Source organism: Lutra lutra, chromosome 8, assembly GCF_902655055.1.
Source record: "Lutra lutra chromosome 8, mLutLut1.2, whole genome shotgun sequence".
Taxonomy (NCBI): Eukaryota; Metazoa; Chordata; class Mammalia; order Carnivora; family Mustelidae; genus Lutra; species Lutra lutra.
In genome coordinates, this window is record NC_062285.1 from 79,101,600 (window position 1) to 79,119,765 (window position 18,166).

At 40.6% G+C, this 18,166-nt stretch overlaps 1 protein-coding gene across 1 annotated transcript in view; it reads right to left on the reverse strand.

Moving 5' to 3' along the window:
* The window catches only part of TMTC1 (transmembrane O-mannosyltransferase targeting cadherins 1), a 266,800-nt gene that overhangs the window by 85,254 nt on the left and 163,380 nt on the right, over positions 1-18,166 (reverse strand). The window contains 1 exon segment of the mRNA XM_047740854.1: positions 5,346-5,467. Within this exon segment, the coding sequence (XP_047596810.1) occupies positions 5,346-5,467 (122 nt within the window).

Below are 18,166 nucleotides of genomic sequence, written 5' to 3' on the forward strand. Positions count from 1 at the left end.
CCCTGAGAGAGCCTGTCCCCATGGCAAATGTACTGCCTTCCTTTCCCTTCCCCCAATGGGACCCCTCTCCCTTTCCTATGGGGACCATCCTACTGAAAAAGAGCAGACATAGGTGGTCACTTTCCAATGCATGACAAAAATCCTTGTTTAAAATCTGAAGAAAAAAAAAATTCATGTTTTCCTCAAGGTTATTCTGAATCACAAAACACTGAACTTTGGAGCTAAAAGAGACCTTAGAGATCATGTAGCACAATGATTACAGGAGTTGAGATTTCTCAAACCTGTAAATTTCCAAGAAAGTGGACTTGGGTGGGGGAGGAGTGTTGTGCACCCTCCGCTGCTCTTACCATCTTGTCATAGGAGAAAGGATATTTTAACACCAAAAATATAAGAAAGGCATAATTTCATAATTTAAAAAAACACAGATAAAACTTTATGCAAAACCCACTACACTGGTCTTTCTCTCTCCCCTCACTCTCCCAATTTTGCCACAGACCAGGGAAAAGTCTGTCATGGAGATCTAAGCAACACTTGAAGACCAGTGAGCAAGGCTAACTCTCTGGTTTTAGTGGTAGGAAAATGATTCCTCCAAGGCTGCCAGGCAAGTAGGGACAGGACTGTGCTTATTTCCAGTTCAGTCTTCTTCCTACTGGATTTGCTAAGCTAAGCTTGTGCTGATATTGAGCGACTACGCTGCTGATTTTCATATTGGCCAAACTTAGATTTACTCTCAAATAATCATCACTCTCCTCCAGCAAGTCTGAAGAAGCTTATGCATAGACGGCTCCTCAGAAGGGGTTCCCAATATCGGATAACGGGAGATTATTACTTCTGAGGTACTATCTCATTTTGCATCCTGAGAAATACTGCGGTATTGCTCCCATAGTAACCCATGTAAGATTGAAAATTTCACTTCAAATTGATAGGTATGACTTGAAGGTAATCCTTAAAATAAAAAATGAATGGGTCGGGGGAGTCATCATTTTTCCAGTTTTCCACAGCTGTTGTGTCCATAAGCTCAGGGATTTTGCAATACAAATGGCATCTTTCTAAGAGTAGAGTAATTTTTTATATTTCTTTCTTCCCTCCAACACATGGTATCTAACTTCTTTTTCTGTGGTTTCAACTATTCTTGATCAATGCTACCCATAATACTGGTTCTGCCTTCATTTATCCTTATCTGCTTCCTCTTTCTACTCATTCATGTTTTCTTAAAAGTAGCTTAGGAATTTGCTCTTTGGCGCTGAAGTGAATAAATCAACTTTAATCTGGCATGTAAATGGATATCTGATCACATCCTGTGACTTCATTTGAGAGCTCTCAACAACTATTTCTGCTTCACTGATTCAAAGAAATTTTAGTCCTTTGAAGCAGTCTAATGTGGTTTTTATAAAATACCAAAAAAGTAGCCATCGAATTATATGCCTCTCTGGAGAGAATAAGAGATCAAAATTTCTGTTAAAAAAAAAAAAAAGTGATTTAAGCCCCAAACTCTCCAGCCTGATCAAAAAGGAAATCCACAAAATAGACATTTATCATCAGAAGAAAAGATTATTCCAATTTCTTTTGGTGGTGAAACTCTGACCCTAAAGCCGTGCAATGATAAATAGATAGCCTATTTCTGCCCCTTTATCTACAGATTTCAAAGTGCAAGTGAGAGGAAGGTGATATTTTGGGTCTTATCTAAGTTAGGATGGAGGGAGAACAGAAGCCAGAAGATTTCAGTGGCTTGTTCGTTGTTAGGCATAAAGGCAGAGACAAAAGAGCACTTGGTCTGACTTATTCTGGGTTTTTCTTGTAAAATAGCCAAATTAGCCCCTGGGCCTGATGGGAGTCACCCAGGATTCAGTGAGGGTGGACATGACTTCTGTGGTGTTTATGGATGAAATCTAAGGCCAGGATTTGGCTCCATATCATTGAAACAAACATTTAATGAGTAGAAAGCTCAACTTCCTCAGAAGGATTACCCATTCAGCTTTTTACTTCATTGTCCTATCGTTTGCTAAAGGTCCTGAGACAACACAGATGTCTGCATAAAAAGGACAATGGGTATTATCAAACTTCCACTGAGGACACTATGTATATGTTTTCCTCAAAGCACCTGGGTACTTAATGCTGTGGAAAATGGCTCCTTCTTGTCAAGGTCAAAATTTAAGGGGAGTCATGCAGAGAAGATTCCTGTGTGAATGAAAGGCTTGGGAAATATTCTTCCCCATCACCAAAGCCAATGTCTAACCTTAATAAATGCAACAAGACATCCAGCGTCCTCACACTTTCCTAGGGATGCCTACAGCACATGCAAACTTCTCTGAGGTCCTCAGGAAGTTTCCAGTATCTCTAAGGACTTCAGCACAGTTTATAAATATTGACAAGTTTTCTATGAAAATGGGGGACTTTCTCTGGAAAAGATTTTACCCAGCAGTGACCAGCTGCCCCCACCTCAGTAGAAAATAGTGGATAGTTGGGCAGAGAGCTGCTGAAACCCTCAGAAAATGATGACTGAATGTAAACTCTGCAATGCATACATGCAGGTATTTGGGGGAGAAAAGCAAGCTAGTCACCTTTTTTTTTTTTTTTAAAGATTTTATCAAACTTTGTCTTGGCAGGTCTTACTCAGGAGAGAGTTTCCTTCTCTCATCTTCTGTGCTATTGTCAAACTTTGTTTTTTTTTTTTTTTAAAGATTTTATTTATTTATTTGACAGAGATCACAAGTAGGCAGAGAGGCAGGCAGAGAGAGGGGGAAGCAGGCTCCCTGTTGAGCAGAGAGCCCAACACAGGGCTCGATCCCAGGACCCTAGGATCATAACATGAGCTGAAGGCAGAGGCTTTAACCCACTGAGCCACCCAGGCACCCCAGTCATCTCTTTAATGAAGACCAGCCTACTGACACTGATTTTGGGTGATTCTGCACCAAGTTTGCAAAATGGAGCAAAATCTGAGTGGTTCTAAGAGGCGGGCACCTGTTCTTGGAAATACCGAGGATTTCTTCATATTTAGAACTTTCATTTTAATCCAAATGAGCTTATTCCCATCGGAAAAGGGGCAGGGACACTACATTGTCTATTTTAGAGAAAAGAAAGGCAGAGAGAGGTTGGGGGCGCCCGGGTGGCTCAGTTGGTTGAGCATCCTCTTGGTTTTGGCTAAGTCATAAGCTTAAGGGTTGTGAGATGGAGCCCCAAGTTGGACTCTGTGCTTGGTGCAGAGTCTACTTGGGATTCTCTCTCTCCCTCTCATTCCACCTCTCCCTGCTTGTGCATGTGCTTTCTCACTTTCTCTCTTGCTCTAAAATAAATAAATAAATCTTTTTAAAAAGTCAAAGAAAGGTCTATTTAAGATATTACAACCCATGGAGAGCCAGAGCTGGCATGATTCTGTAGTTTAGGAAAATACATTACCCTGGCGAAAGGAACCCCTTATTTAACTAAGACACCCCACAAACAGATGATGACAGTATTAAGGGCTTAATAATATTTACACAAGGGTCTCTTCCAGAAAAATGACATTTTAACCTCTTGTTTAAAATTCCAGCCCTTTATTTCCTCAGAAATTGTTCTCTTGTCTCTATATTAGTAAAGTTTGCTGCACATGCAACTCCTTGTCCCCCAGAATCCTAGATTCCTGAGGATTTATATCTCAGGACTCTCAGAAGTACACGACCTGATCATGAAATGGAGCTGAGCTGAAAGTACGTTACTGTGTTCTGAAATGCTCCTTCTTTTCACTTATGAAGAATACTAAGATGTTACTATAAGAAAAGCAATGTAGGGGGTGCCTGGGTGGCTCAGTGGGTTAAAGCCTCTGCCTTTGGCTCAGGTCATGATCCCAGGGTCCTGGGATTGAGCCCTGCATCGGGCCCGCTGCTCAGTGGGGAGCCTGCTTCCCTCCTCTCTCTCTGCCTGCCTCTCTGCCTACTTGTGATCTCTGTCAAATAAATAAATAAATAACCTTAAAAAAAAAAAGGCAATGTAGTTTGGAAGGTGAGAGGTCCTTCAGTAGATAAAGAGTGCATTCCAGCTCTACCCATCTTGGGCAAGTTCACTAACTTCTTAGCATCCAGGTGTTATATTTTTGTAAAACAAGGTAATGCCATCAGCTACTTAGGGAGGTGATATCAATCAATAACAGTTATATATTTTTTATTGACCATATATAATGCAAAACGCTTTCTGAGTTTTTTAAATGATCATCTCATTTAATGCTCACAATGTCTCATTGAGTTGGGTGCTATTATGTTCATTTTATACCAGTGAGGGAAGTGAGGCTTTGAAATATCACATTCATCCCTAAGCCAGAATTCAAACACGGGCCCCCTGACTTCAGGGGAAGCAATGGATTACTACATCAACAGTGTGAGTGAACTGATAACATAAATATAATATGTTTCGCATAGTTAGTGACATATAACTGAGGTTCACTAGAAGTTTTGGTACAATTAACATTAACTAGTGTTTATCAGCAATGAAACTCTTTGAGTCCAGACACCGAGACTCACTTATTTTTGTAATCTTAGATTCTAGTACAGAATGCAGATGTGCTCTGTGGAGACTTGTTAGGTTAAGAACGAACACGGATTCCACTTGGAATCATTCGCAGTAAAGAGCAGCACTGCCTGAAGCCACTTTCAGCGGGTCTAAGCAAAACCGTATCTAGAACAGACACTGACTTCCCTTCACCCTCATATTCCCTATTAGAAAGGCCTCATAAGCCTGTTAAATCACAGCAATAAAGAATAAAAGAATCTGTGTTGTATTTTGTCTATAACATACAGTATTTATCAAGAAATAACCTCCTTCACAAATGGTGCAGAAGACACAAAGAAAATGAAGGGCTGCCCTCTCTCTTTAACCCAGTCAAAACAAGAAGCTGTAAAGACTTGGAAAAACTGTTAGGTATTTGGTTTGGGGGCAATCAGAGGTTAATGAAATTAAGTCCTAATTGTTTGTGTCTTTAAAAGAAGAAGATAGAAATTAATTACACTCTTGCTACTTAACATAATAATTTTATGCAATCCACATACTTCTAAAAAACTACGACAATTATGTGTAATGAAACATAGATATTGGGGTAAATGACGGCTGCTGAAATCCTCAATATACTCCAGCCAATGCTTCACATCTAATGGTCAAACTTCCAGCTGCAGGTAAGCCGCTCTACACCAGAGTGAACACGCGCCAGTTCGAGCTCACCCACACCTCTCTGCAGCTGTTATGAAAGCTGAGGTAATAAACACCTCGGCTACACAAGGACCTAATTGTGACACAAGCAAAGAACCGTCCCTCTGGAACTATCCATGTTGGTGACAGAAGGCAGGTCTCGTAAAGTGGAAATCACGAGTAATAATTACCTAGGCATGTAAAGGACTCTCTCGGCCACCACAAAACCCACCCTGAAGAAGAGATTGCTGGCTGGAATGAACGGGAAAACCAGGAACAACAAGCCCACTAAAACTTCCTTGTGCTCCAGTCTCTGAAACACACAACAGTGAAGGACAAATTAATTTTTAAAAACTTTCACTTCAATCGGCATTTAACCATCTCTTTCATTCTCAAGTTCTCATTGATGGAATGAATAAATTAGACCAATGCAAACACTTTGATCAGTGAGCTGAATTCATCAGAGAAAGCCCTTGGGCTGAAACCCCTGGCAAGTCACACGTTCGCCACCCAGAAACCTCTGATAATTGCACATGATCAGTGACCATTACTCCTTGTTTTGGGTCAGTCCTACAGCAACCCTACTTCTCGGCTCTGGTCCCTTTCAGTATCTCTGTCCGAGAGCAAAGCAGCTCAATAGAATCAAGCTCACTAAGGCATCATAGAGAATTATTGTCCTCTCAGAAATAGAATGCATTAAGAAAAAAAAAAAAACCCATAACAAACCCACACAAAGCTCACCAGGAGCTTAGCATAAGGCTTGGCATAAAAGAAATTAAATGCAAATAGTAAAATTCAGAGAACCAATGAGAGAGATCATTAAAGCTGAGAAATTTTTAGCTCAAATTAAGCCAGTATTTTTTCCATGAAATATTTTGGCATCAAAGTCATTACAATAATTCATTAAATTGACAAAGCACCTTTCTCTAATATTATATATTTTATGTAGATATAAATTTGTCAAGATTTTTCTGTCATTTCTCATTAACAGAAAAAATTTATTACTAATAATTCGCTATAATGGACACTGTAAACATTAGTTTGTATTTCCATGACTGTCGATGATATGGACACATTTGAAGACAGGCCTATTTAAAACACACCTTAATATATAGGATGACATTATTTTTTCTTTTTAAAACAGTTTAAGAAAACCAAATAGAACTTTGCATATTACAGTTATAAATACTTCTTACAAACATTTAAAAGTGTATTACTTTTAATAATTGTATAAGACTAAATAAAAATTTTAAAAATATAAATAAAACTTCCTAATACCAGCTACTAATGCTTTAAGTGGACAAAGTAAAAGATTTTTAACATCTTGAGGAATTTGTCACCTGGATTTTATTAAAATATTGGTTTTGCTGACTATAATGTATAGAGTAATAAAATTCCAGAGAGCAGTTCCACATGAATAAATGGGATTTGGACAACTTCCCTTAAATTATTAATGGTTCTATAAGTTATGATCTCATTTTTTTACCTAAAGGAACCATACTCTTTAGAATTAAAAGATGAAAGGGAAAAAAAGGCTTTCATAACAAGCCTTTAACTGAAATGGATGCAACTGGATGATGTTATATTTTCTCTGACCCACTAAAATTGAGAAAAAAAAATAGGTGAGAAAAGTAGCAAGTTCATTATATTTAAAAGCTGCAACCTATTTTTTTAATTTAGATTATACTTTGAATTTACAAAATACATTTAATCTCAAGAACTTAAAGTTTACATAATTTAAAGAAGAATAACACCTTCATAAGAATCCTATGACTCAAGAGCAAGTATTTCTTTGCTAAAACTGAAAATGAATCCCAGAGAATGAGTGTCTCGCCCAGTGTTCCTCATGAACTCTCGGCCTATCACTGAGTAGGGGGTTGATGTCCTATTTCTGTCGATGCACTTTTATTTTTTAGCTATAGTTGACTCCTTCTTTGAAGCCTCTCAAAACGTGAAATGTTTTTTACAAAAGAATTCGCATATTGTCCCACAGAAATTTCTGAGGAGAACTTAATATGTTCTACTTATTAATCCTATAGAATTAAGAAGAATATAAACAGAACTCAAACCCGGCCATTAGCCATGTCCCTGGATAGTGTCACATCCATTGAGCCACTTCTCCGGCTGTCAAGGTTAGGAAAGAACAGTCCTCACGGAGGAGCTGAAGGAGACATCACTTCCATACCCCCAATCTCACACTTTCTTTTCTGAGCAAAGGCTGCCTTCCTCACTCTGGTGGCCAGGGGTTTATGTCCTTTACTCAGCAGAATCCCCAGTGCTTTCAGGAGCCCCTAGGTTGGGAGGAGGCAGGTATCCTGACATGTAGGCACCCAACTCCGTGCCTGCCCCTCTCCCTCCCTCTCCCAACCCTGCAGGGGGCAGGACCCCTGCAGATCTCCCCGATGCTGGGGACAGGGAGTGACAGTCAAGGAGCCCCCAGCCTCCCCCAGAAGACTGACCTGCAAACTGAAAACTCACTACTCCTTGTTCCTCCACCTGGTTCTTCAGGCTCCAAGAGCATCTTTATTTCCTTCATGGCCATCATCCCAATTGTAATCACACATTTATCTGTGTGTTTCCATCTTTATAAAATGTCTGTCTTCCCCCAGGAGACTGGGAGCCAGGAGGGCAGGGAGCTGGTCAGCTGTGTTCACTGGTACATGATCTGTGCTTTAGTTCAGTGCCTGGCATTTAATGGGTGCTTGGAAATACTTGTAGAATAAATCAGTAAGTGAATAAATGTACCCAGCAAGGGAGAAAACTGGATGTAAGAAGGAGAGAAGTTAAGGAGGACATCCTGGTGGAGGTGATGATCTGAGTTTGAAAAAAATTAATAAATGCATAGGAGGCAGACAAATTTGGTTGTGGTTGGGAAAGGAGGGCAGGTCATTGGCAGAGGAGGGGCTGGTCTTAAGGGGAGCTTTTTGTTCAACTCAGTCAAAGACAGTGGCACAGCACCCAAACTCAATGAAGTTTTACTATTCTGTTTCGTCTTGAGAAAAATAATATTCATGACAAATTCTTTATTCTTAAATTGATGAACACACCCTTTGTCTTCCCTCCTCCCTCTTCAGTCAAGAGAGAGAGAAAATAATCAGAAATGTATTACTCTAAATGGTAAGTCAATCAATCAAACAGAAAGTTGTAAAGTTAGGGGAAAATGTCATGGACATGGCTGAATTTCCTAGAATGAGAAAGAGTGGGAGGGAATCCAATTTCGCATGTTGTGGATCACAGATGTGACAGAATTGGCTAAATAATTTAAAGCTTATTTCAGCCTAACAGAAACTCAAACAAAATATGAGTTGGGGGAGGGAAAGAAAATTTGTGACTTTCCAAAGTACCCAGAGTGCATTCAATTTCTAGGAATAGAGGCAAGTGGAAATTTACTTATTCAAATTACAGTAGGGGGTAAAAAGACAGGAGTATTAAAAGAGCTACTCATATGGCTATTAATAATGTGCATTATTTGATTAACTGTGCAACTTCAGAGTTAATTTATTTCTTTGAGCTTTAACCTGATGATCAGTAAAACAAAAGAAAGGATATTGATACCTATTGTGTCTGTAGGAAAATGTGTGACAAATTCAGGATGACAGATGGTAGGTCTGATTCTTTCCTGGCTTGGGATGAAGTAGAGAAGCATGACCCTCAGCTGCAAGGAGATAAAGAGCTCTCCACACCTGCCGGAGGGTTTTGTTCAGCTGCTGTCTCCATAACACCTCTCCCATCAAGCAGCTAAGTAAGGGAAGAGCAGTGGTTTTCTCAGGACTGTGAGGGACCTCAGAGGAAACATTACTCCAGAATCCAAGTCTAGCCTGGCAGCTTCTGGTTTCTTTCTTCCCCTTTGCCCTACTCTCAGATGACTTTTCAAAGCACAGGTCACAGATAAGAGGACACACGCATGAAAGCAGGCACACAGGCGCACTGTGGCCAGCCGGGCATGGGTGTGTGCTCAGGAGAAGAGGACCCCTCCCTGCCCCATTCAAAACAGACAACAATCCACTGCTCACCGTTCCCTTCCAGAAAGGCAGAGAATGGACCTCATTATGGTAATTTTTTCAAAGATTTTCTTCTTAATTTTTAAATTATTTCTATACCCAATGTGGAGCTCGAACTTACAACCCCGAGATCAAGAGTCCCATGCCCTACCAACTAAGCCAGCCAGGTGCCCCCTCATTATAGTAATTACTATCATTGTTAATATATTTTCTCCCACCTCTACAGGTTTCAGGAAAATGGTACAGTGCATGTAGGGTGCAAGTATGTTCTCAGAATTCTAGATATAACACAGCTGTATTTCAATTCTAAAGATTTATTTGGCAGCGCTGGGCTCTCACTGTCTGCATCTAATTTATCAATCTTCTGAGAAGCTGATGACAGTCAAGCTCCCCTCTTCAGCCCCAGGAGACAGGCGTTTGCCAAGGTGACAACGGGCATGGCTGCCAGTATGTACCAGACCCCCCTTTTTCTTTCTGTTTAAGGGTCTATTCCTTCCATTACACTACGAATTCCTTGATGACAGTCACCATCTCATTTAAACTTGTTACCTGGATATGTGGCACACACAGAATTGGCATTCAACTCGTATGAGCTGCAACAGTAAAGCTCAGTGATGAAAGCTGCATACACATTACCAGGGTTCTCTAGAAGAGCCTTTTCAGGGACTTCCTGTCAAGGAAATCTTTTACTTTTGGTAACCCTTTGAAACATGGTATTTGCAGCATTAATTTGGGGTGAAATGTCCTCAGTCTTTGAGCATCTAAGAGCGGAATCCGTAAGGGTCTGGCAGACTGACTGACGGTACTGAGTTGTTTTTTTTTTTAAGATTTTTTATAATTTATTTATTAGAGAGAGAAAGAGAAAGAGCACAAGCATGGGGAGCAGCAGTCAGAGGGAGAGGGAGAAGCAGGTTCCCCACTGAACAGAGAGCCCGAAACAGGGCTCGATCCCGGACCCCAGGATCATGACCTGAGCCAAAGGCAAATGCTTAACTGACTAAGCCACCCAGGTGCCCCAGTACTGAGGTATTTTAATCAAGACATACCCACACCTTCTGCACCACTCTGATTCCATTCACTGCTACTTATGACTCTTCCGTCTTGCCCCATCCTTTGGTTTGTGTGCTCAGGAAAAGTGACATCTTTTACTTTATTGACATTCAATTTTAATTTTTAAAATAATTTATTAAGGTTTCTACCACATTACCACTATTGTCATTGTGAAAGTTCTTTTTAATTGAAGACAAGTTATTTGATCATCTGGAATCCCTTGTGACTATAAGTACTTCCTCACCTCTTGTGAGGGGTCTGCTCTGAATTCCAGTCACTGAGCCGGGCAGTGAGTGAGGCTCCTTCTCTGGCTCAGTGACTCCCAAACGGCGACCCTGCAGCAGCCAATCCAAATCTGTGCAAGTTTAAATAATGACCAAACCTCACAACGACTCTGCGGAGGTATAACTACTCCTGTGGTAAACTGTTGTATGTCTCAGACCTTTGGGTCCTTCAGGAACAACTATAACCATCATCGGTACAAATGCCAGGGAGTTACGTCAATATTCTGGGAGAAAGAGTTCTCAAGGTTGCCACACACCTCAGCTCTCCTTCCTGCAAAACTGGGGAAACTGGGCTCTCCTTGTGCACATTTTAAGAATTCTTTTGTGGCCCAATACCCCTCTGACTGTCCACAGGAAATGCATCAGTGAGTTTCCACTTGAGCAAAACAGAGGCTTCAGTTGATTTAAAACATCATGAACTTCCAATCTACAAAAGCCCTTAGACACTCTCAAGGATGGGGATAATACCAACGGCATTAAATGAATGGAGAACTGGGCCCCAAGTGCTAACTCAGGAGCCACAAAGGATGATTTTAAGACCAGAATGGGAAGTGCCAAGTGAGGACAGAAAGAGCTTGGTCGTTTGGGGCAAGAGGGTACTGTCTGAGCTCTGCACAATCGTACCTCGAACTTATGCCCTCCTGTCTACCTGATCTTCACTGTTGGCTGTGTTCTCCTCTGCCATCTTACAGCCCCTCCCTCCCCCACCTCGGCCTGGCAGTTGCTCAGTTCACTGATCTGCAGGCATAGCTCCTGTCTGGGATTCCTTTCCATGATCACAGCTCTCATACTTTTGCCCCCTGATGACAGCCCTGTCCTCTGCCTTTTTAGGTCATCAGGCAGGTGTCACTGTGCATGCTGGCTCCACGAACCCTGACCGTATTGCTGCAAACAGACCCTTCGCAAACTCTTCAATCACCCCATCGGCCTTGTCGTTTGTTTCCTGCTGGGACCCTGTCTGCAGATCAGCTCAGAGTGGAAGGGTATATAGGGATGGAAGCCGAGCTGTGGATGCCAAGAAAAGATCAGAACCCTGGCTTTTATGAGCTGACAGGAGAGGCGGCTCTAGCCTACCCTTGCCTCAGTCCCATCCTTACATTTTTATATTTCCATTAGGTGTCAGTTTGTGGCTAAACCACCCTATTTTAAGGCCACTGAGATTATAGAAAATTTTAAATACTGTTTTTATATAGTCATTAAGCATCTGTCTTCGGCTCAGGTCATGATCCCAAGGTCCCAGATTCGAGCCATGTACCAGGCTCCCTGCTCAGTGGGAAGCCTGCTTCTCCCTTTTCCATTCCTGCTTGTGTTCCCTCTCTCACTGTCTCTCTCTCTCTGTCAAATAAATAAAATCTTTAAAAATAAATAAGTAAAAACAGTAAAGACAAACATCAACCTGACAGAGCTTTTGATCTGGCCAATGAGGTTGAGACCGATGTCTCAATAGCTGAAGAGGAAGTTTGGAATTTTTACTGCTCTTATGCCTATCCAACACAAGAGACCACTTGTTATGCCTCAGACAAGTCCCAGAATCTAAACTCAGTAAGAGCAACACGGGAGGCAGAAGGAATCTGGGGCAGTCCTAAAAGTAGAGAGAATAAGAAAACCTGAAAGCTGATTCTCAGAGCTTCAGTAATGGTCACTGGGGCCAGATTTTTGGGACTATGTATCCAACTGGAAGCCTAAGTAAGGTCCAATGACAACAATGCTGCACGGGGAGAGGTCTAAGGACAGTCCTACAATGACATTCACATCTCACAGGTAGGCATGGAATGTACTATGGAAGGGTTTTTCTTCCCTAGCTGAAATGGATGGGATAAGCTGAGCTGGGTGGGACAAAAAATGGCACAGGCTCAGGACCTTGACAGCAGAGCTGCCAACCCACACTCTCCTTGGCTCGAACTGGAGTGATCATTTCCTCACTTCCATGTGCTCTAAAATTTACTCATAAATACACCAGGAGAAAAATGTTAAAAGGGGAAATGAATGAGGAAATTATACCCCCTCAGAGACAAAAGTAGATTTGTACACTCTGTGTCTTCTCTGAGCCAATTTAAACACGGCTTTCTCCCTCTGCCAAGCTTTTCTTCACTAAGAAGTATAGCCAGATGCGCTAATGAACAGAAAGCTGAAGGCAGATTAAAATCAGAGCATTCGTAAACTGACATTTTCGATTTCTGGTCCTTGATCCTGGACTTCATTTTTCTGCCCTGTGCTTTGTTTGATTTGCTTTTAATCAACAGTCTGAATCTTCTTGCCAACATGAGTTCTTGAGATTGAAATTCCTTATCTCACAAGAGCACACAAGTACGTCTCACAGTTAAATCAGGTGGAAGAGTGAAGCTCTCCGATTACCTTCCTCTAATTGAGGATAAATGCATTCAGAGCATTATTTGCAAATGTATGTTACATTCTGCATGTGTGTTTTAATTGTTTAAAGAAAAATAAAAGCAAAAATCTTTTAAAAGACACTTTAGAAGAGCCATGATTGGTAATATCAGTCTAATGCAAAAGAATGTCATTCGCCTAGTTAAGAAAGCACTAGTAAGGAGTTAAAATGTTGTTCAAGAAACCTTTCCCTGAGTAGAATGAAACTATTTACAGGAATTTTTGGAACTTGAAAGCTGTGTAATTTTTTAAAGTGAGGAAGACTAGGGGTGCCTGGGTGGCTCAGTCATTAAATGCCTGCCTTCACTCAGGTCATGATCCCAGGGTCCTAGGATCCAGCCCGCTCAGGCTCCTTGCTTAGTGGGAAGCCTGCTTCTCCCTCTCTCACTACCCTGCTTGTGTCTCTCTCTTGCGTGTTCTTTCTCTGTAAAATAAATAAATAAAATCTAAAAGGAAAAAAAAAAAAACGTGAGGAAGACTAGAAAGAATGGAAGGTCCATCTGAACAATTATGGTATGTGCACTATCATACTGGGAGAAATGTGGAGGGCGCAGGAAAAAAAACACCACCACCTGGTAAGTTGTAAATGGTGGAGGATACATAGGGAAAACAGCATCTCTCAAGCACAAAACCCATATGCCAGACCTTGGGCTGAATCTTTCCACTGAAACTTCATGATAATATTATAAGATCAGTAATTATCCCCACTTGTACAGATAAGAAATTGAGGTGCAGAGACTTAAGACACAGATCCGTTGACACAATTGGCGAGAACAAGGTTTCAACTGAGTCTAGCTCAGTTTGAAAAAAGCCTGTGTGTGAGTGTGTGTGTACGTGTGTGTGTACGCATGCGCACACACATGCACTGGGGGGATTTCAGCCTTTCGCTGCCTTCTGGTTTTGCAGCAGAAATACACTGACTGCAGATGAGACCCAGCAATGTGGAGGTGACCAAGTAAGGTACCAAGAAGGTAGTGTAGAAAATCACACCTGAGGGCCTGTGACAGAAAGCTGCATGGATTCACTCCGCCAGATCGATGCAGATGCTAGTGGATGTGCGGCAGAGAATGTGTGCAAATCTCCTCGTTCTAACAGCCAGCCTCTGGAAGAAGGGGCATATCCCTATCTACCACATACAACAGAGTAAGACATCACGTAGCTGACTGATCTTACTGAATTCTAAGTCAAAATTATATCTGAGAAGTCTCAAGGGAAGAATAATGGACATAAGAAATCAAATAATGTGATGAAACTGCCCTTCTTAGTAAGGAAAATAAGAGGACATTTGTATTCTAATGACCACAGAAACACAATGAATAAACTACGTGAAACAAAGACCTTCTAAATTTTAAATCTACACATGCTCTGTAAACTTGTTACTGCTCTAAGTTTCCATTTTTTAATATTCAACTGTTTATCTATGAACTGTTTATGCAGGAAATCCTCCAGTAATGTGTCAATGTGACAACCACTTATTCTTTATATCTATTTTATATGTAATGTAAATTTATATACTACTATATACAAATATATAAAACAACAATAAAATATATATAGAGAAAGACAGTATTCACTCAGGAAGATGCAAGATTTGAAAAATCAAGAGTGGTGTGGCTCTAAGAGATGTGTGTTTACATATGTTGAGATCAAAGCTTGCTGAGGAGGAAGGGGGAGGGACAGAGGAACCAGGATCCCCATCAGACACCCATGAACCTATCCAGAGGAGGGTCAGTGATGCACTAGACAAGATACCTGTGAGAAGCAAGGAGAGAAAAGTTGACAGAAACTCAGTCTTGTGCCTGGAGCCTGTCTCGGCAAAGAGGGAAAGACCATCTATAGCCTAGAGGCACTGGTGTCACATCACACTCTCCTCTCCATATCCAGCTCTGGCTGGCAGAATGAAGATGACACAGGTAATGCCCCAGAATCCTGAATCAAGAACTGTAACTCAATAAGGTGACCCAGTATGGGAGGGAGGCAGGAACAATTAACCAATTTTTCCCCTCTGTGAGGATTCAATTTGGGACCAGGATGGACTTAGCCACGGAAGCCAAGTCATGAGTGAATTTAGCTTTGATGAATTCACTTGTTTCAATTCATTTTGATGAATTCACAGTTCACTCTGAAGAATTCATTTGTTTGAGCAAACAGAAGCAGAGGATAAATTAGATGCATAAATTGTTTCATTCCTATGAGAGTGTACAATCAGGGCAGAATTCATTTCTACCTATAGTTACTGTTCAAATGCTTCCATTAAGGAGAAGTTCCTCTGCCAAAATCTTCCAAAGCAGGATGGCACAGACTTTTTTTTTGTTGTTTAGAAAAAGACAAGGTGTTTTACTTTTTCACGCAGTGAGTCACACTCACTAAAAAGTATGATTCATCTACTCGGGATTGTCACAGAGGAGAGAGTACCTTCCCTCTGTAATCTAAAATAAGTAAGAAAGAACCACAAAAATCCCACTTAGTTTCACAAAATAAAGATCTAGATATTTTAGAGCAGCATTTCTTAAATAAGATAATTTACCATGCTTTATCAAACAAATCTTAGAGAAATATTTGGCTTACTTTAAGTTTATGAAATATGAAGTAATAGAAATTTAGAAAGCTTCTTTTTCTTAAAGATTTTATTTATGCAGAGAGACACCGAGAAAGAGGATTAGCAGGGAATGTGGAGAGGGAGAGAGAGAAGCAGACTTCCCACTGGGCAGGGAGCCTGATGTGAAGCTCAATCCCAGGATCTTGGGGTCATAACTTGAGCTGAAGGCAGATGCCTAACCGACTGATCACTGAGGCACCCCTAGACAGCTTCTTTTTTAACAGGTTAAAAACAACAAAAAAGTGAGGTTTACTTGTACAGCTGAGCTCCTAGAGGAACTACTATTAATAAGTGGATCTGAATCCTGTTATCCATCAATGTGCTCATCCAAAATCCAAATAAATTCTATTAATCAAAATATGTTGCATCTCATTGTGTAAGACCCACTACTTGGTTCTGAAACATTTTGGTGATAAAAGCTGGATGGATCATTTTGTTTCATCAGAAATCACTGAAAAGCTTTTTCCAAATAACCGGCATGATTAAATCATGCTCTTCTCCAATCCTTAACTGGGCATTCAAACAGCCTGCCAACCACTTTACAGGCTGCCTTCCATTTTAAAAGGACAAATTCAATAGACTTATAAATGCAACAAAGGATAGAAACAGAGGCCCTGTTTAAAATAGTTACTAAATAGAGATGGACCCTGACTTAGGATGGTTCCAGTTATACTTTGTGACTTTATGATGATGAGAAAGTGATAGGCATTCAGTAGAATCTGTACTTTGAATTTTGAATCTGGATCTTTTCCTGGGCTAGCGATACACGGTGCTGTCCTTTCTGTGATAAAGGACACCAATACTGGGCACCAATCCTGGTCAGCCGTAAGGACAAGCAACTGATCCACTGATGACCATTCTGCACCCATACAACCGGCCTGTCACTTTCAGTACAGCACTCAATACCTTCCAGGAGATATTCAACACTTCATTATAAAACAATCTTTGTGGTGGGGATTTTGCCTTACTGTAGGCTAGGTGGATTAAATGCATTTTGGACCTATATTTTCCATTTTTTTAGGTGTATCAGGATGCAATCCCATCGGAAGATCTGTGCTTGTAATTCCAAGTTCAGAAATTCAAACCCCTATTATCATTGTCCATAGGGACTGCTTTCTACCACATACCAACAACAGAAATCTCCAACGTGTATATAAAAGAGAAGTTCAATATATCTGTATGAGGCTTGACAAAAAAATAAAACAACTTAACCACATAATCACTAATTAGGAGTCACCCCGCCCTTGGGAAATTCTTATAAGGTAAGAGAATAAATGTTTCAGACAGAAAAACAGAGAGTAAAAATTTTCCTCCAACAAGTGAATTATTCCCAAGTGAAAACACTGTCATAGTGAGGACCTAATCTATACTAGGCAAAAAAAACCTAGAGTTTACTGCCAAAGTCACCTAAACCAAAAGAAATTGTGGTATACTGTAATGGAGAGAATTTAAGGCTATGCCAGAGAGGCTGACATTAATAAATGTTCTTCCTAATTAATCACTTTTTAATACCAAATGCCAGAGTCCTGAGTCACAAACTGACAAAGCCAATTCAGCCATTTAAAGTTGCCAGGTCCCTTTGTAAATAATGGTGGCCTCTGGCAATTAGACCCAGCCAGAAGGGATACAAAAATGAGAGCAAGTTGCAGAGAACATTCTGCCAAAAGCGCAACCATTTATTAGGAAACAGAGACACAATGGCTTATCATGGAGCTCAAGGAAGTCCTTTGTCCACCAGCTTTGCCACAAGAACCACCCGTGAAAGGATCTATATGCTGAGGCAAGAACCATTCACTTTCTACTCAGGGAAGACAAAGTCTACTCTGTCAAGTGGCTTCTTGTAAATCAAACCCCCGCAGGTAAAAATAGAATTTTTAACTTTCTCCAGAGACAAGAAAAACCACATGTGGAGAGATGTTATGTGGTGTCACTTTGGTCTTACCTTTGAAACTGCCACTTAACATACCAATGGGTTGAGGTGTCACTTGCTTCCCCAAACTGTAACATTCTATGGGCAGCCTTGTGTGTCTCTCAGGCCTCATCAATATGAGCAGTCACACTCACTGTTGTGTCAAATGCCGGCCTCCACACAATGAAAACCAAGATTCCATGGATCTTACCTTTCACTTGCTGTTGACAGGTTGTAAACTCAAACTCTAAAAGAAATGGTTTCAAAGGAATTCTTTTTCAGGTGGTATTTACTGCTAAAGGGATAATAAACATGAAAATTCTTCTGATGAAGCTATGGTGGTGGGGGGTATTGTTTTTGAAAGTACAAATAAGGCAAAAAATAAAATAAAATAAAATAAAATAAAATAAAATAAAATAAAATAAAATAAAATAAAACACTGCCCAGAAAATGGACTCTCTAAAGTTCACTTCTCCACCAAACCTCAAAAATTTAAATCAACGCTTCCCAGAGCTTATTACAAGAACACAGATACTGTAAGAAGCCCTGAGAAGGGGCTTCCAAACTCAAATAAATCTGAGAAATGCCATTCACTGTACACCTCACTTGGAAACCTAAAAGGCTGCTTAGAGCACAGTTGAGGCTTTCTGAAGTCCTCTAGTTCAGAAATACATTGATCTTTAAAAACCTAGTGCTTCTGATATACAGCATCTTTATTTAGAGAGGTAACCTTACTTAATGACCTGTGTGATGCTGGAACATATTTTGAAAAATGATGGCA